The 17,091-nt window shown below is 51.2% G+C and overlaps 1 protein-coding gene across 2 annotated transcripts; it reads left to right on the top strand.

The window, feature by feature from the left end:
• Positions 1-10,989: 10,989 nt before the first annotated feature.
• MESP2 (mesoderm posterior bHLH transcription factor 2) lies at positions 10,990-15,306 on the top strand. Of its 2 annotated transcripts, XM_053559982.1 has the most exons (3): positions 10,990-13,410; positions 13,561-13,722; positions 14,525-15,306. In XM_053559982.1, the coding sequence occupies exons 1-3, from the start codon at positions 12,625-12,627 to the stop codon at positions 14,789-14,791; spliced, it is 1,215 nt and encodes a 404-aa protein (XP_053415957.1). In that variant the 5' UTR covers positions 10,990-12,624; the 3' UTR covers positions 14,792-15,306. The 2 variants fall into 2 exon arrangements, with proteins under 2 accessions (XP_053415957.1, XP_053415955.1); XM_053559980.1 differs by having other exon boundaries at positions 10,990-13,722; positions 14,525-15,242.
• Positions 15,307-17,091: the final 1,785 nt, after the last annotated feature.

Consider the following 17,091-nt stretch of genomic DNA (forward strand, 5'->3'; position numbering starts at 1 on the left):
GGTAGGATCTCAGAAGGCTCTGGGCATCCTGTTGCAAAGGAGTGCCACCCTCTTAAATATCAAAAAGGCCCTGAAATCCATGATTGTGATTTCACTTTATAGCCAATAATTAAGAGAACTCAGAATGACCAAAAGTTCTTGCTTTATTGTTATATCCTTGTTTATTTGAAAATGCAATACTATCACATGGTTAAAAAGTCAAAAAGGCCCTCTTTACTCTCCTGCCTCTGAGGCTTCCAAATTGCCTGCTTGCTGGATTTTCTGAATGCTATAAAGTAAATTAGCATTTTATTAAGGACAAAGTCAACTACTACACATATTTGGGCAAAAGGCCATATGTGTGGGAGGCACTCTTTTTATGTTGAAAACAGCCCCCAAGAACGTCAGATCTGCAACCTATTAGTTCAAATTAGTTGAGCATGTGGGAGCCACTAAGAGATGGACAGCAGGAGAGGGGCAGCATAAGGATGCACGACAGGAGGGTCCCTGGTGTCAGGGAGGATTAAAAACACACTGAGGCAAGTATGGAGGCCAAGAACCCAGAAAGGTGAGGGGAGAAAGGCAGGGCAGTGGGGGTGAGGCAAAAGAGAGGGTTCTACCTCCCAGCCCCATCCTGGGCTCCAAGGCTGACAAATTGCAGGTGACACGTGGAGTCCCTCCCTCTTGCTGTCCCCTGTGGTCTCTGGGGAATTACCAGCTGCTAAAAGGGCAAGGGTCAGTAGACCTGAGAGAGCCAAGGAGGGGGATGGGCAGCACCCCCAACCTAGATCCTGGGCTCCACCACCTCCCACCCTCCCTCCTCCCTGTCCCCCATGCTTGGATGTCCCTTTTGATCTCATTATTCTGGCCAGCCTCACCAGTGAGTTCACTTGGGAGCTGCCTGTTAATGAGTTCTCCGGGCAGCAGGGCCCACACACCCTCCTGGTGGGGTGAGGTCTTCACACTTCAGAAGCCTGTGTTTTGACAAGTGCCAAGCCAGTGATTCCTGCTCCCCTGGCCTGAGCCAACGTGTAAGGCTGGGAAATGAGGCCTTGAGGCAGCCCCACAGGAACAGAGGTGGGGCTCTGTTTAACAAAGTTAAAGCCCTGGCCAGGGTGGAGGGCAAGCTGAACAGGGCAGTGCACTCTCAGGTGCAGGCCCAGGCCTCAACCTTCCCCACAGGGCCCAGCCTGCTTCCTCAGGCAAGTCAGGGCCCTGGGCCCTTCCCCAGCCCCTCCCAGCCTTAATGCCATCATTTCCCCACCAGCCCTCTGACATGGGAGTGCTAATCAAAGGTGCTATGTAAATACTCCCCTTGCAGCCCCTAATCCCTGACCCTGCTGGAGCCAGAGGCCCCAGGAAAAGGAAGCAGCTCTTCTTCTCCTGCCAGCCTATTTAGCATCAACAGGTACATGTCCTGGGAAGCTTCTAATTTGGGTGTCACCTGCAGTCAGGGATCTTCTCACCACACCTCTGCCCTCCATGGGAGAGACTGTTAGGAAGCCTCTGCCTGCCTTTACACAGCCTGGGTTACCCCTTTGCAGTTTGGCCAATATGGGCTAGAAATCTTGCATTGCCACCTACTCCCTGTGCCACCTGGGCACCCTGCTGTCCAGCTCTAGGCCTCAGCTTCTGTTTCTGGCCACAGGATAAGTAATACCTGTGCTGAGGTTATGAGAATCAAATCTAGCTGCAGAGCTATGATGACACCATTGTGCTCTAGACTTGGTGGCAGAGCAAGACCCTGTTTTAAAAAAAAAAAAAAAAAACGCACATGCACAGAGCATGCTTCTACCCTGTTGTCCCTCATGGCCTGGCGCTGTGCTGGCACTTGGCTGAGGCACTGCTCACAGTCACAACACACTGTGATGTGGTGTCATCACCCCATTTTGTGATGAGGTTGTCCCTTATCACCTGGCCAGCAGGGGCAGGGCTAGGGTCCACTTGGCTCTGTCAGAGGCCAAAGCCTCTGCTCTGTCCCTCCCACACCCACTCCTGATTCCTTTCTTCCTGGAGAGCTGCCCTGAAAAAGAAGGTCCCATGACAGAGACCCACGGAGTTATAGAAACAGCTTTCTAGGCCCCAGTCTGGATGTGATGATGGAACAGAAGCCGGGAAAGACAGAGTCTGTGAATCTGAATATAAAAAAAATCTCCAAATGGAACTTTACCCTGTAAGTGAGAACAATGTAACCTAAAAATATAATTTGATTTAATTTAAAATTTAAAAAAATAAAATGAAGTAAAATCGCCCCAGAATGATGATGTGGTGCCCTACAACAAACATCCCCAGACCTGAAGATTGGAAAACGCACAGGGAATACTCAGACCCCCACCGTGGAATGGACAGATGAGGCCTGGAGGCTGTACTTTGGCTGGAGCTGGTGGTCACCAGGCCCCTCAAGGAAGGCTCTGACTCCCCCACCTGTGCCTCCTTCCCCATCAGCCTCCAGTTAAGCCTCTGGAGGCTACCGGGCACAGCACTCCCTCCTTTCACACCTTTAGCTCTTGGAGCCACCGAGCTGGCAAGCCATATGGAATAGATTATTTTAATCTGATTATCTTGGCCAAGGATCAGCTGAATGCTCCCCCTGTGGAAGTCACAGGCAGCAGAGGGGTGACAAGGAGGGAGGGGGTGGGAAGAGAGGGGAGAAATTTGGCAGATTCCAGGAAAGGCTTAACAGGAAGTGCCGAGTCCCGTGGGCCTGGCCCCCTGGTGACAACGCAGCTGAGTGGGTGGCACCTCTCTCCTTAAGGGTGTCACATTCATGCGCCTCCTCTTTCCCCGGGTAGATAGGGGGGTGGGTCTGAGCCTCAGAGTGAAACAGAGGAAACTGAGGTACAAAGGCAGGGATGTGGGAAACTCATCCCACTGTACAGTGGAGCAGGACCGCCCACTGAGACGTCAGAGCTACCTCTCCCCTGTCCCCCACCCCCCACCCACCCCCGCCGCCTTGGCCCTGGCGGACCGGCTTTCCCGGGTCCACGCGTTAGAAGCCACGGCCACCAGGGGCCGCTGTCTGGCCGCTAGGATCCGCGGAGGGACAACAGGGCGCGTCCCTAGCTGGGAGCAGACAAGCGGACAGATGCGTGTCTGGGGGGCCCACGCTTGGCTCTACCTGGGGCGGGGCAGAATAAGACTGTCTCAGATAACTAAAATAAAATAATAAATAAAAATTGTGATAAAACATATATAACATGAAATTTGCCATCTTAACCATTTTCAAGTGTGTAATTAATTACATTCACAACGTTGTGCAACTATGACCATTTCCATTTCTAAAACGTTTTTATTACTTCGAATAGAAATTCTGTACGTAATAAGCAATAATCCTCCAATTCTCCCTCCCTAACCTGCTTCCTGGCTCTATAAAGTACCTACTCTACGTCCCCCACATAAATAGGATCATACCAGTTTTGTCCCTTAGTGTCTGGCTTATCTCACATAGTATAGTGGGTTGTTGGGGTTTTTGTTTGTTTTTGAGTCAGAGTCTCACTATGTCACCTATGAGTGCTGTGGTGTCATAGCTCATAGCAACCTCAAACTCCTAGGCTTAAGCAATTCTCTTGCCTCATCCTCCCAAATAGCTGGGACTACAGGCGCCTGCCACAACGCCAGGCTATTTTTTTGAGACAGGGTCTCACTCTTGCTCAGGCTGGTCTCGAACCTATGTGCCCAGGTAATCCACTCGCTTCGGCCTTCCAAGTGCTGGGATTACAGGCGTGAGACACTGCACCCAGCTAGCATAGTGTTTTTGTGGTTCATCCACCACATTGTAGTCTCAGTACGTTGTTCCTTTTTATGGTTGAACATTCCATAATACAGATACACCACGTTTCATTTATCCCTTCATCTATCATGAATCTTCTGACTGCCATGAACAGCATTCCTGTGCACACTGGCATACAAACATCTGTCTGAGCCCTGCTTTCAGCCCCATGTATACAGACAGCATGTTGTTCGTGTGACCAACTTTTTTTTTTCCGCAGTGTTTGGCCAGGGCCAGGTTTGAACCCACCACTTCCGGTATACGGGGCCAGCACCCTACTCCTTTGAGCCACAGGCACCGCCCTGTGTGACCAACTTTTCTCAACAATTTATTAAGAACATTTTCTACATCAGTAGATATATTTCTGTAATTAGCCATGCCTGATGGTGCGGTTGTAACAATTTAGTTAACAAACTGTGGACACTGAGATTCCTTAGTTTTCCATAAAAGTCCCTATACCTATGTTTTTAAAATCCTTTAAAAATTGCACACATGGATACGTGACCACAGTCCCCTAGTGAGGAATTTAAACATAAGATTAAAGCTTTCTTCACCACCCCCAGACCGACTCCCACCTGCACCAAGTCCTAGTGTATTGTTACACATTGGTGCATGTCCTGAGGCCTTGGTCTGTGCATTTGCACACACAGAGACCCTTACAAAATACATGGTATCATGTGACTGTGTAAGCACTGTTTTTCACATTTCTGTTTTCATGTGACTTTGCTTCTATTGATGGTGTTATACTGATTGGATGGTTTTGTTTTGCCACTCAGCAGTAGGTCTGAATTTGCAGGATGAATTTCCATCAGGGGAACAGCTAGCCAAAGGGCATGCTTCACTCCATCCTGAAGCCTCAGACCAGAGCTGTGGAGCCCAGAGGTGGGTCACTGCAGCCAACCTGGTTGGTGGCAGATTGCACACTCAGGCACCTGGTCAACCTGTGCACTCTCAAGGCCAGGGGTGGGATGTAATCTCCAAGGGTGGAGAAAACTTCCTTGGTTCAGGCCAAGGGCTGGATCTTGGATTTCTGTTGATGAGGGGCCTCTAGAACAGAGTGTTGAGTTCTTTCTGTCCTTAGGTTTGGGACATGGCCAATACTGATCTCGTGAGGCCTTTCTTTGTATCTGACATCCAATTTAAGGTTTATCCTTCTTCCCCTAGGTGTTCTCCAGCCTGTTCAGGGGCACCCCTGTCCCCAGTCTAAGGCAAAGGACCCCCTGTCTTTCTGTGGAGAATGTTTGGAGGCTGAGGCCATCTGACAGGCTGCTGGGGCAAGCCTTAGGTATGGTGGCTGCTCTGCAGTCTTGCCCAGCACTGACGGTGCTCTGCCTGGCAGGGCCTCGTCATCAGGCTTCCCTGACTGTGCCACCCACCAGCTCCAAAAGCCAGGGGCCTGTCCTGACTCCTTCCATCCTCAGCCCAAGGACACATGCCCTGTATCTATCCTGGGCCTCCCAGGGCTGGGACCTGCAGCCTCCCATTCCCACCGCAGAAGTGCTTTCTGGGGCTTCTGAGGGGGCCTGCTGCCAGCTGTTTTGGAGGCCCCTGCACACTCTCATTCCCAAGTCAACACCTTCTGCCCCAAGGGAGGCAGCCTCTGTGTCAACAGACAGCCAGGAGGTGTGAAGGCAGCCACAGTGGCCAAGGAGAGGCTGGCCTGGCCCTCTCTGCTGGGCCGGTAATGAGAATACCACACGCCCTGCAGCTCCCTCCCATGTTCCTACAGCCAGACCGCCCCCAAGGCACAGAAGGGACCAAGGGGAAGAAGGGAAAGGAAACCTGTGGGTCAGAGGCCAGGGCTTAGCCTAGCTCCAGGCCCTTGGACCTGCTTCTGGGGCACTGCACCAGCTGTCCGGGGAGAAAGTGCAGGCAGAGAACTCCCAGGGGCATCTGAGGCCTGCGGTCAGCTGCCCAAGTCAGGCTAGTCCAAGCACACTGCCCTCCCACACCCCAGCAGCACCAGGGCTAAATGAGCGCCGGAGGGACCAACCTGGGCCTCTGCCCTCCCCCCTCACTGGTAGTTGGGGACAAAGTCCTGGTGGGATGCAGGCCACAGTTCCCTAATAGGAGCATCGACATGGGCATTGCAGGAGGCCTCATAGCACCAAGGTGATCCATGTCACACAGGCAAACCTAGCCGAAGTTCAAGGCGGCCTTGTCGTTCCTGCATTGAGGGCAGGCCCAGCTGAGTCACCTTTGGGCAGGAGGAAGCAGAGGTGGCGTGGGGTTAGCCTACAGAGAGAGGCCAGGAGAGACCACACTCTGCATTCCCCCAACCAAGGATGCTGAAGGGTACCCTGGGCCCCCTCCCCCTGACACTCTCCAGTCCCAAGGCAGCAGCTCCTGCCCCCTCCATTCTTCACTTCAGTGGTCATCAGGTCTGCCCGCTTCATTCTGCAGAATTTAGCAGAGGCCCCAGCAGCCATCCCCCCAGCTCCTGCACAGGCCTTATTGACATCTGCTACCTTCTTGATCACCTCCAGGAATAGGCCAATTCCTCCCATACAAGACAAATTCTCAGACCTTAGAAAGTTGTTTAAGAATCAGGTGCAGTGGCTCACACCTGTAATCTCAGCACTCTGGGAGGCAGGTGGATTGCCTGAGTTTAATAATTCGAGACCAGCCTGAGCAGCAGCAAGACCTTGTTTTTTTTGTTTTGTTTTTTTTTTATAGACAGAGTCTCACGTTGTTACCCTCAGGAGAGTTCCATAGCATCATAGCTCACAACAACCTCCAGCTCTTGGGCTTAGGCGATTCTCTTGCCTCAGCCTCCCAAGTAGTTGGGACTACAGGTGCCCGCCACAACACCTGGCTATTTTTTTGTTGCAGTTTGGATGGGGCCAAGTTCAAACTTGCCACCCTCGGTATATGGGGCCAGTGCTCTAATCACTGAGCCACAGGCACTGCCAAGACTCTGTCTCCAAAAACTAGCCTGGCATTGTGGCAGGTGCCTATATAATTCCAGCTACTCAGGAGGCTGAGCCCAAGAGTTTGAGGTTGCTATGAGCTATGACACCATAGTACTCTACTCAGGGCGACAAAGTGAGACTCTGTCTCCAGAAAAAAAAAAAAAAAAAAGATCACCAAAATAATTTGGCTGGATACAGTGGCTCACACCTGTAATCCTAGCACTCTGGGAGGCCGAGGCGGATGGATTGCTTGAGCTCATGAGTTCAAGACCAACCTAAGCAAAAGCAAGACCCCATTGTCTACTAAAAATAGGGAGAAAAAAATGAGGGAAGAGGATCACTTGAGCCCAAGAGTTGGAGGCTGTTGTGAGCTAAGATGCCATGACACTTTACCCAGGGTGTCAGCTTGAGACTCTGTCTCAAAAAAAAAAATAAAGTTCTTCAGATGCTCCCTGGAGTATTCCCCTCGGTCCAGGCTTCTGGAGGCAACTAACACATCCCCTACATTTTTTTCTTTTTGGACTAAACACCTTTAAGTACTTCAGCTATTTCTCTGGAGACCTAGCTTCAAGACCCCTCCCCTGAGCTTGTCTGTCCCTGTCCCTCAGAAACTGCCCCAAGTTTCAGCATTTACTCTGATAAGGCCCACCCTTCCTAGGGAATAAGGGACCATCATCACCTCCTTGGCTGAAGACCCCCTGCTTCTTGTGAATTTGAAAGCTCAGGGTCACATTTGCTTGTCACAGACTTGACATCTGGAAGGCAATGACCACTGTGCCCTTTCCCCATGCAATGTCTCCCAGTGCTGAACTTGGAGGAGGGACATGCAGTGCTCTGCTGGTTGCATCTTGTTAGATCTGATGGCTTGTTCCAGCTTGTTGGGATCTCTTCAGATCCTCCTGATGTTACCTAGTTCACTTCCTAGGTGTGGGACTTACCCCAAATTAGATGAGCTTGTATCTTCACTCAAGCTCGTAACACTGCACAGGACAAGGCCACAAGCCTTCCCCAAGTGGGCATCCACACTCACCCTTGGGAACACACTGAGTCTGCTGTGAATTCCCTTAATTGATGCATCACCCAGCTCACATAGCCCCACTTGTGGACAAGGAAACCCCAGGAACTTTAGTAGTGGACAGGAATTGTTGCAGGTTGTTCATAGCAATACTGTGCCTAAAATGACACCTTAAGGTGGTTATTCCTTTTCTTTCACATTAAAGAAATCCAGGGGTGGACAGTCCAGGGCCAGTATGGCTCATCCATGCGGGCGTCAAGGCCTCTGTCTGCTCCACCATCTTTAGTGCCCTTGAGATCGCCTCGGGGTCATGATAAGGTTGCTGAAGCTCCAGCCATGACATTTTCCAGATAGGAAGAAAATATAAAGGGGTAGACATAGAAGTGTACCTTTCAGCTCTAAAGAGCTCTCCCAGGAAACCCCAACCACTGGCTCTACTCATATCTCATTGACTATTCTATCTTTGAGAGAAGCTGCGAAATGTAGCTTTTTGGAGTTTTTGTTGTTTTATTTTGTTTCGTTTTGTTTTTTGAGACAGTCTCATTCTGTCTCCCAGGCTAGACTATGATGGCCTCAGCCTAGTTCACAACAACCTCAAATTCCTGAGGTCCGGTGATCCTCCTGCCTCATTCTCCTGAGCAGTGCCCACCATGAAGCCCAGCAAAATTTTCTATTTTTAGTAGAGATGAGTGTTGCTCTTGCTTAGTCTGGTCTTGATCACCTGAGCTCAAGGGATCCTCCTGCCTCAGTCTCCCAGGTAGCTGGGATGACGGAGTGAGCCACCCCGCCCAGCCTGCAAGGTCGTGTTATTAAGAAAAAGAGGTGGGCGGCGCCTGTGGCTCAGTGAGTAGGGCGCCGGCCCCATATGCCGAGGGTGGCGGGTTCAAACCCAGCCCTGGCCACACTGCAACAAAAAAATAGCCGGGCGTTGTGGTGGGCGCCTGTAGTCCCAGCTGCTCGGGAGGCTGAGGCAAAAGAATCACATAAGCCCAAGAGTTAGAGGTTGCTGTGAGCCGTGTGACGCCACGGCACTCTACCTGAGGGCAGTACAGTGAGACTCTGTCTCTACAAAAAAAAAAAAAGAAAAAGAGGTGACTAGGTGCTGTCACACTCAAAAAATTCACACACATCCTACCAACCAAGTCAATCCTGTGTTGCTTACATGCCAAAGCCCCAAATTTAACTGCTGTACCCAGCAGCACACAACCAAAGTCCCTCCTTTTAACAGGTGAGTCAAAGAGTGGGAGAAACACGGAGAAAGGCCTGCAGGGCAGGACCAGGCCTAGCTTGTTCTCCCTGTACCAGGGCAGGTTCCAGTGCAGAGTGAATACCTGGCTTTATACCCATCCAAAGGTGGCACTCCTGGAGGGTCCCAGAGCCACTCCAGGACCCCACCTGTCAGGAGACGTTGGCTCTGCATCTCCATTTCTGGTCTCAGCTCCAGTGCCCGCTCCAGGCTCCTGAACTCTCCCTCTTCCTCTGTGCTGCAGTTCTGCTGACCCCTGCCACAGGACAGGAGCTAGAGGGCCCCCCTGAGGATGACCCCACACTGGGTCCCGGAGGAGAAGGCTGCAGACAGGGGAAGGGGTAGAGCACACCCAAAGCCTGCTGCTGGGCTGGGTCCCAGAAAAGGAGAAAGGCAATGGTCTCATGCCCTCACTCATAATCCAACGTGTTCCTTTACCAAGACATTAGCTACTGTAACATGTATTACCTTCTTTTATGTCAACAGTTACCTTGGAGATCAGAATCTCCACTTTATAGATGAGAAAATGAGGTTAAGTTGCCCCAGGTCTCACAGTGGGTAAGGAACAGAGCTAGGGCTCCAAATGGGGCCTGACTGACCCCCACGGCCCAGTCTCCTAACCATTAAGCCACCTTGCTTCCCTGTGCTAAGGAGAGGCCCACAGGGAAATCCACTTTGGTTTCCCTCCTGGAGAGTGAGGCTGGCAGACAGTGCACCTTTCTGCTTCCAGAGCCTGGTTGAGGGGCCCAGAAAAGAGCCAGGGGCCACAGAAAACCAGAGCCTAACTTCCAGAACTTAAACTCTAACATTCAACCATCAGTCCAGGGCGAAGGCTCTAGGGCTAGTTCAAACCAAGGCCAAGGCCAGTCAATCCCACAGGGAATAGCAGCACTCACCAAGTCCCTTTGAAGGAAATCCCTCTAGGTTGGCTCTATGGGATGGGGTATGAGAATAATTCTGTATTGTCTGGAACCTTCCTGGAGGTCACAGGCTATGCCCTGCACATGCCTGGCTGTTCCTGTCTGTGCTGAAGAAGCACTCAAGGGACCAGCTTGAGGCAGTTAGAAGGCACAGGTCAGAAGCACCAACAGAAACAGCACATCAATCTGAAATTTCAGAACCCAGATCAAGGGGTATCTAAGAAACCTGTCGCTTTTGTTTACAGCCAACATGTACAGTCAAATGCATGCTTGTAAGTTCCTTGCCAGACAGTATGTTGAGAGTTTCATGTGGAACTATGGATGCACACAGGACACACCCTTTACTACATTCCTGCCTAAAAAGTCTAGGATTGAATGTTTTATAAGTCCCACCTCTCCTATTTCCCCTTAGGGAAGAGTTTTATTATGTTTTGTTGTATCTCAGTTAAAACCCTTTTAAAAAGTTAAAATGTTGCATATTTAACTGCTTCTTTCCAAAGAAGGCCTATTTGAAATCAGTTGTGTTCTTTTCATTTTATGGACAAATTAGAAATCTCTCCCCTTTCTTCTCAGCAGCCAGAATAAACAACAGTTGTCTTGACAAATGTTATTCAATATCAATTATTACTTCATAACATTAAAGCAGTAACTTGGGTGTATTTTCTCCAATATATTTTAAAATAAGTTCTGAGAAGGAAAAAAGACATAATTTTATCATTGAAGGATTACCTGTACATCTTGCCATTTTACCTTTTTTTTTTCACTTTAAAGTTATTTAAATGAATAACCAGGTGCAGTGGCTCATGCCTGTAAATCCTTAGCACTCTGGGAGGCTGAAGTAGGAGGATCCCTTGAGCTCAGGAGTTCAAGACCAGCCTAAGCAAGAGCCAGACCCCCATCTCTACTAAAAACATAAAAACTAGTTGAGCATCATGGTGGGTGCCTGTAGTCCCAGCTACTCCGGAGGCTGAGGTTTGAACCCAGAAGTTTGAGGTTGCTATGAGTTCTGACATCAGAGCATTCTATGAGCACAGAATGAGACTCTGTCTAAAAAATTAAAAATATTTATTTAAATGGATGAACATTTATATCAACTATGATTAAGATTTGGTTCTGTTTATAATCCATAGTTTGAATCTGTATTCACAAGCAGTAAAAATTTGATCCATTACTTAAAAGAAGAAAAAGGGATGAGTTAGCAAAATATGTCCTGACATGGAACCTTCTAGACATGCTGTTGAATGACAAATAAACCAACCACAAACGCACTACAGTCTGGTATCTACAATGCACAAGATGCATAGTGTAACCCACTAAGGACACACTTCCATGCAAATGCACCGGACCAGTCTGGAAGTACACACACAACTTGCCAACGGCTGTTGCCTTTGGGGAGGTTACAGAGTTGGCTAAAGGGACTCTTTATCTGTGAAGTTTCCATTTCTCACAGTGAAATGTCATGGTTATGTAATTTGTGTACTTAGAAGTTAATTTTTACAAACACCCACAGCTACTTTGGGCTGTTATAGGCTGAACTATTTTTGAACATCATTGTCACTACTGACTATTAGTTGTCAGTTACTATCACCCTTCTGCTCCAAAGTCCCTGTCACCTCATTGCCTTGAGAATACAACCCCACTCCTCAGGCTAGCCCCAGCTGGGGTATGCTCAGGCCCCCGCACTACCACATCAGCACCTGCTGCCACAGCACCTTGGAAGCAGGCCTCTGCTCATGCGCTTCCCATCCAGAACACTCCACGTGCCACTCTTCCTACTCAAATTCCACTCATGGTCACCACCCAGTTATGTCCTCTCCACTCTGTGGCTAGAGCCCTACGGTCCTGAAATTTGCTCTTAGCTTCTGGAGTCACTGTTTCCCCGATCACACAGAACTCTAATAACCTCCTTCAATCTGAACATTTTCTTTATACACTTTACTATCTCAATCACCCCTCACAAATGTCCTGTGAGCAGATGTTACCATTGCTGTACCTGCTGTAGTAACAGTCACATACCAATGCACATTACACAGTCCCTTGTCCTGCAGAAACAAATGTACAAAAACCCACCAGGGGAGTCAGTCCTTGATCCCTCCCCGCCTTTGGAATGTGACTTAAGTAGAATCTCAGGTTCAGACAGCTTAAGGGCCCTGCCCAAGGGCACCCAGCCAGTTAGTGGTGGGACTGCTAGTTACACAATGGCCACAATTCAATAGTCTTTTCTATAAGACTGAAATTTCATGCAAGTAACATTCATCCTGGTGTGCCCATATTTATTTACTCGTTGCTAAATAAATAAGAACTAAATGAATAATGCCTACAAGTGCCTTAAAATGTAAGTGCCTTCCTTCTTCATAAAGTGATAATAGCAAACCTTAGCCCATTTGTCAGGTCCTTTCTACCAGTTTTACAGGCAACCATCCTAGGGCAGTGGGCAGTGAGATGATTTTACCAGTGTCACTCTGCAAATCAGCAACTGTAAGTTCTAGAGACCCCAGAAGGATCTACCTGTACCCCTCCCCTATTACTGTGGTCAGGCCTCCAGGCTTATCTTGGTTTCTCACCCAGCACACAGGAAGCAATGCTGGCAAGTTACTGGCACAGATGCCTGGGAGGATGGTGATGGGAGAGGTCGCCGCTGCTCACGGGAGACCACAAGGCACTTGAGGGCAGCTGGACACCGCAGACCATGGCACCACCCATCATAGTGGTGCTCCTGTGCACTCACCCTGCTTGGTGGAGGGGGTTGGGGGCACGGTGAGAAGCTTAGCAGCTCCATCCAGATGCGAATTGTCCCTCCCACACTTCCCGGGCTGCAGGGGCCTCCATTAGAGCCCCTGAAGAGTCAGAATCCACACCTCTGCAAATGGGCTGCTTTCCCAGGGCCCCCCTGCCCAGACCTTCCCTGGGCTCTGTGGGTTTTGACACCTCTCTGCAACCTGGCGGGGGTCCACCTCGCACCTTTGGTCCGGATAAAAGCTCAGGCCTGGAGGTGGCCGGTCCAGCCTCCAGAGCCTGCAGCCCGGGCCATGGCTCAGTCGTCGCCTCCGCAGAGCCTCCTTAGCCACGACCACTGGATGTTCTTCCATGGTTGGGGCTGGGCCGGCCACTCGGACTCCACGTCTCCGGCCTCCTCCTCGGACTCGTCGGGTTCGTGTCCCTACGACAACATCCGCGGCCCCTCGCAGCCCGCGCCCCAAGCCTGCAGCACCCTGGCCGCGGACGCCGCCCCGACGGCGCCCCGACGTGCGCGGCCCTGGCCTGCGGGCGGGCAGCGGCGCAGCGCCAGCGAGCGCGAGAAACTGCGCATGCGTACCCTCGCCCGCGCTCTGCACGAGCTGCGCCGCTTCCTGCCGCCGTCAGTGGCACCCTCCGGCCAGAGCCTGACCAAGATCGAGACGCTGCGCCTGGCCATCCGCTACATTGGCCACCTGTCGGCTGTGCTGGGCCTCAACGAGGAGAGCCTTCAGCGCCGGCGCCGACGGCACGGCGACGCGGGGTCCCCTCAGGGCTGCCCGCTGTGCCCGGACGGCGGGCCCGCGCAGGCGCAGACGCAGGTGCAAGTGCAGGTGCGCGGCTCGGACCTGGGCTCAGCCACACCCACCCGGGCGTCCTGGGGGTCCCCGCCAGCCTGCCCTGGACCGGGAGCTGTGCTCCCGCGCCCGGAGACCGGGGTCCCGGACCCAGATCCCTGGGTGACACCCCTTTACTATCCCAAGATGCAGTCGCCTTCGCATCCATCCCAAGCGAGAAACCCTGACGGGTCTGTTTGGATGCCACCCCAAGCCTTTCCTAGGACACAGACATCCCCAGAGCCCGGCAACCTGGCAGTGCCCTGGACCACGTCCCCTGGGCCCGTGGAGCTGGCTGCAGTGTACCAGGTACGCATGGAGGCTGCTTCCCTTGATCCCAGGCTACAATGGAAATGGAAGCTCTTTGTGCAGAAAATCTCATACTTTTTATATCCCAGGTTATATAATCCGAGGTTATCTAACGGTGGGGGAGGAGAAAATGGAACAAACCCTGACCTCCTTGGGAGAAGAGATGGGGCCCTGGGAAGTTAATGCCCCCACCACAATTGCCATCACTGTCACCCAGCCCTCTTCACAGCCATGGGGGAAAAAGGATATCCCTGGGACTTGCTCCAAGGGTGGAAGGACGTGGGAGGGGTGTGGGGAGGCTCTGTCAGGAAAAGTCGCTCCAAGGGCTATTTGTATTAAGGGTTCAGGGGAGGAAGGAAGCCCAAGGGTAAGGATGGCGGGCTTAGAGCTGGTGGCTTTGGTTTTCTTCAAGCTTCTTTCATTCATGAGACCTGTGACTGACTCCTGGTCTGTAAAAGATTGTATTAGTAACCAAAATTTACTGGACATGTACTGTGTGCCCAACAACATTTGTGTATTAACATAGCCTTCCCAACAATCCTGGGAAGAAAGAATTAGTATCATCATCCCCATTTTGCAGATGATAAACCAGCCTGAAGGAGGTCACCTCAGTTCTCTTTGCTAGTGAGTAGCAGAGCTTGGCTATGTGTTGCTAGAGCCACAGCCTTAACCACTTCCCTTCACTACACCTGCAGATCAGGCCGTGCAGACTCTGTCATCACACCCCGGGAGGCTTTCAGGTTTGAAATCTCTGGACATAGGGCTATGGCCCACTAACCACCTGCTCTCATCCCTCTTGCAGGGTATCTCTGTGTCTCCAGAATCCTGTCTGTCACCGAGAACCCCACCCCTCCTGCCTGGCCCATCATGCCAGAGACTCCAGCCTCAGACCCCGTGGGGATGCTGGGGCCGCAGTACAGAGGTGCTTCCCAGTGAGGACCAGGGGCCAGGCCCCACCTTCCAGCTGAGTGACGCAAGCCCTTCCCAGAGCTCAGGCCTGCAGCTCAGGGACTGCCCTGAACTTTGGCAAGAAGATCTGGAGGGCGCCCACCTGGGCTGCTTTTTCTAAATGGCATTGCCTGCCTCTTTTCAGCCAGGAATCAGGCCTGTCATGTGGGTGCCTCATTTTCTACTTCAGTGGTTTTTCAAGCTTGGCTTTAGCCAAGGATCCCTGTTTTCCAATGATGTGTTTTGTGTTGTAAAATAGTGCTTGAAACAGCATGGGTTTTCTCTCTGGCTGGAGGGTGCACTACCCGCTACTGTTAGATACCCGTGCACTTCCAGCATCCTACAGAGCACAAGTCATTCTGGCTGACCCCAAGGGGGGCTGGGCTGGGACTGGGGGTTGGGGAGGGTGATGGGCATTGGGGGAGACCCACACTCAGCGACTTGATCACAGTCAGCCAAAAGCCTACAGGCTTAGATTTCTTTTTGTACGTCTTAAAAAAAACACACACACAATACAAATTTGGCTTGATCTGTTTTTCTTCTATCAACTTGGGTTTTGTTTTTGCCTCTGGAAAAGGAAAAATACTCCCTTTCTGTGAGGAATAAGTCACACTACTTATCTCCTCCCCAAATTCAGCCTGCCAAGGTTGGTGTGCGCCCTCACTTGCCAATTTGATGCTGCTAATGGCTCCCAGGCTGGTGGAGGGAGGGGGCTGCACTTGACATGCTGTGCAGGGTGACATAGGTGGGCTGAGGCTTAGGCCTGTTCACTCACCTCAGACACGACACCAGTGCCCTTTTGCATTCTTCTGGGTGCATCCCTGCTGACTATGGGTTGGGTGCACACAGCTGTGGACAGATGAGGCCTCAAAATAAGTAGACCAGATTCCCAGAAACATGTAGTTTAGGACTTAGTTCACTGTTATATGACATTTTTTTCAAAGGATGCTAAGAGTTGGGTCCTTTGTGCTAGGCCCAGTATATTTGTTTGCTAGGCTGCCATACCTAAATGCTAGACTGGGAGAGCAGAAAACCACAAATTTATTTCCCACAGTTTTGGAGGCCAAGATCAAGATACAGGCAAGTTTGGTTTCTTCAAAGTCCTCTGCTAGGGTTGCAGATAGCCACCTTCCCACTGTGTCCCCCACATGGTCACCCATCTGTGTCTGCATCTCTTCTTACAAGAGCAGCAGTCATACTGGTTCATTGCCACCTTGTGAACCCCATTTAACCTTTATTACTTCTTTTAGGGATCTCTCTCCAAGTGCAGTCACATTCCAAGGTAGTGGAGTTTAGGGCTTAAACATGAGTTTAGGCTTCAAACAGCCCATAATACCTGGTATGGGGTATTGGAGAGAGAATATTTCTCAACTAGTGAGGCGAATTACAGGGAAATGTTATAAATGAACAGAGCCCAGTTCCTACGTGCAAAGATGGGAGTTGTGTAAGGTGCTTTAGGACTAGGATGTGACAGCCTGGTGGAGGCAGAGCTGGCAATACCATCCATCATGAGTGGCCTGACCCCTTGGTCCTTATGCCTTGGTGCTGTCCGAAGTGAGAATAAGCAGCATCGCTGGGATCTTGGGGAAGTGTTGACCTTTGATGGGTCAACAAAGGCTGCCGTGGCTGGGGATTCTGCACTAGTGACTTCCCTCCATATCTGCTAACTCAGGAGGGAAGAACTGCAAAAGAGGTGACCTTGGAGACAGGTATTGAAGGGTGTGCAGGGGCCAGTGTGCTGGGAGGCACTGAAGGTGGGAAGGTGTGCTTGGTCCCTCGGACTGCTTCATGGAAATGGAACCAGGTGCTCTCAGGAAGACCTGAGGTCTTGGCTCCAGGACTCCCAACATCTGCACTGAATGCAGACCTAGATAAGTGCCCCGTCTTCTTCCTTTGGGTCCCACCTACGTGGTCTGACCCCTGCAGGGATAGACGAAGGAGCGCAAGAGAGGCCTGGCCTTTGCCAGCAGCTGGAGATGAGCACATTCTTAAGTCTGATCCTCCTTCTGCTCCCCTCAGTGTGTGCTCTGAGGGCAGCAGAAGCAAGAGGTCCCATCCAGCCTAGGTATCTTGTGGGTTACAAGCTGTAGTCACCTGAGAGACATCCCAAATGCTGCTGGAAAGGGAAGCCCAGCCCTCTGTGGAAGGGAAGGCTAGCCCTGCCTCCCACCCATCTGCCTGTGGCTCTATCCCAGGCATGCTGCTCTGGGCTGCACCTCTCTGCTAGTGCCTGGCAGGAGGGGTAGAGGCTGACACTGGCACCCTATCTGGGATGGTTGGTCTGCCCATACCTCCTTCGTGGGAACCCCAGTCACCATCCATAAGACACTGGAGTCTCTGGTCCCTCACCCAGGCCCTTCAAGAACAGTACAACGTAGAGGACATGCCAGCAGCTGAGGCTGGCAGCAGTGCCACACTCAG

The sequence above is a fragment of the Nycticebus coucang genome, chromosome 2, assembly GCF_027406575.1.
Source record: "Nycticebus coucang isolate mNycCou1 chromosome 2, mNycCou1.pri, whole genome shotgun sequence".
In the NCBI taxonomy this organism is placed as follows: domain Eukaryota; kingdom Metazoa; phylum Chordata; class Mammalia; order Primates; family Lorisidae; genus Nycticebus; species Nycticebus coucang.

Coding starts and splice junctions, on each gene's coding strand:
- MESP2 (XM_053559980.1), top strand. CDS start 12,625: ATGCGAATTGTCCCTCCCACACTTCCCGGGCTGCAGGGGCCTCCATTA. Junction 13,723..14,524: donor AGCTGGCTGCAGTGTACCAG/GTACGCATGGAG, acceptor TCCCTCTTGCAG/GGTATCTCTGTGTCTCCAGA.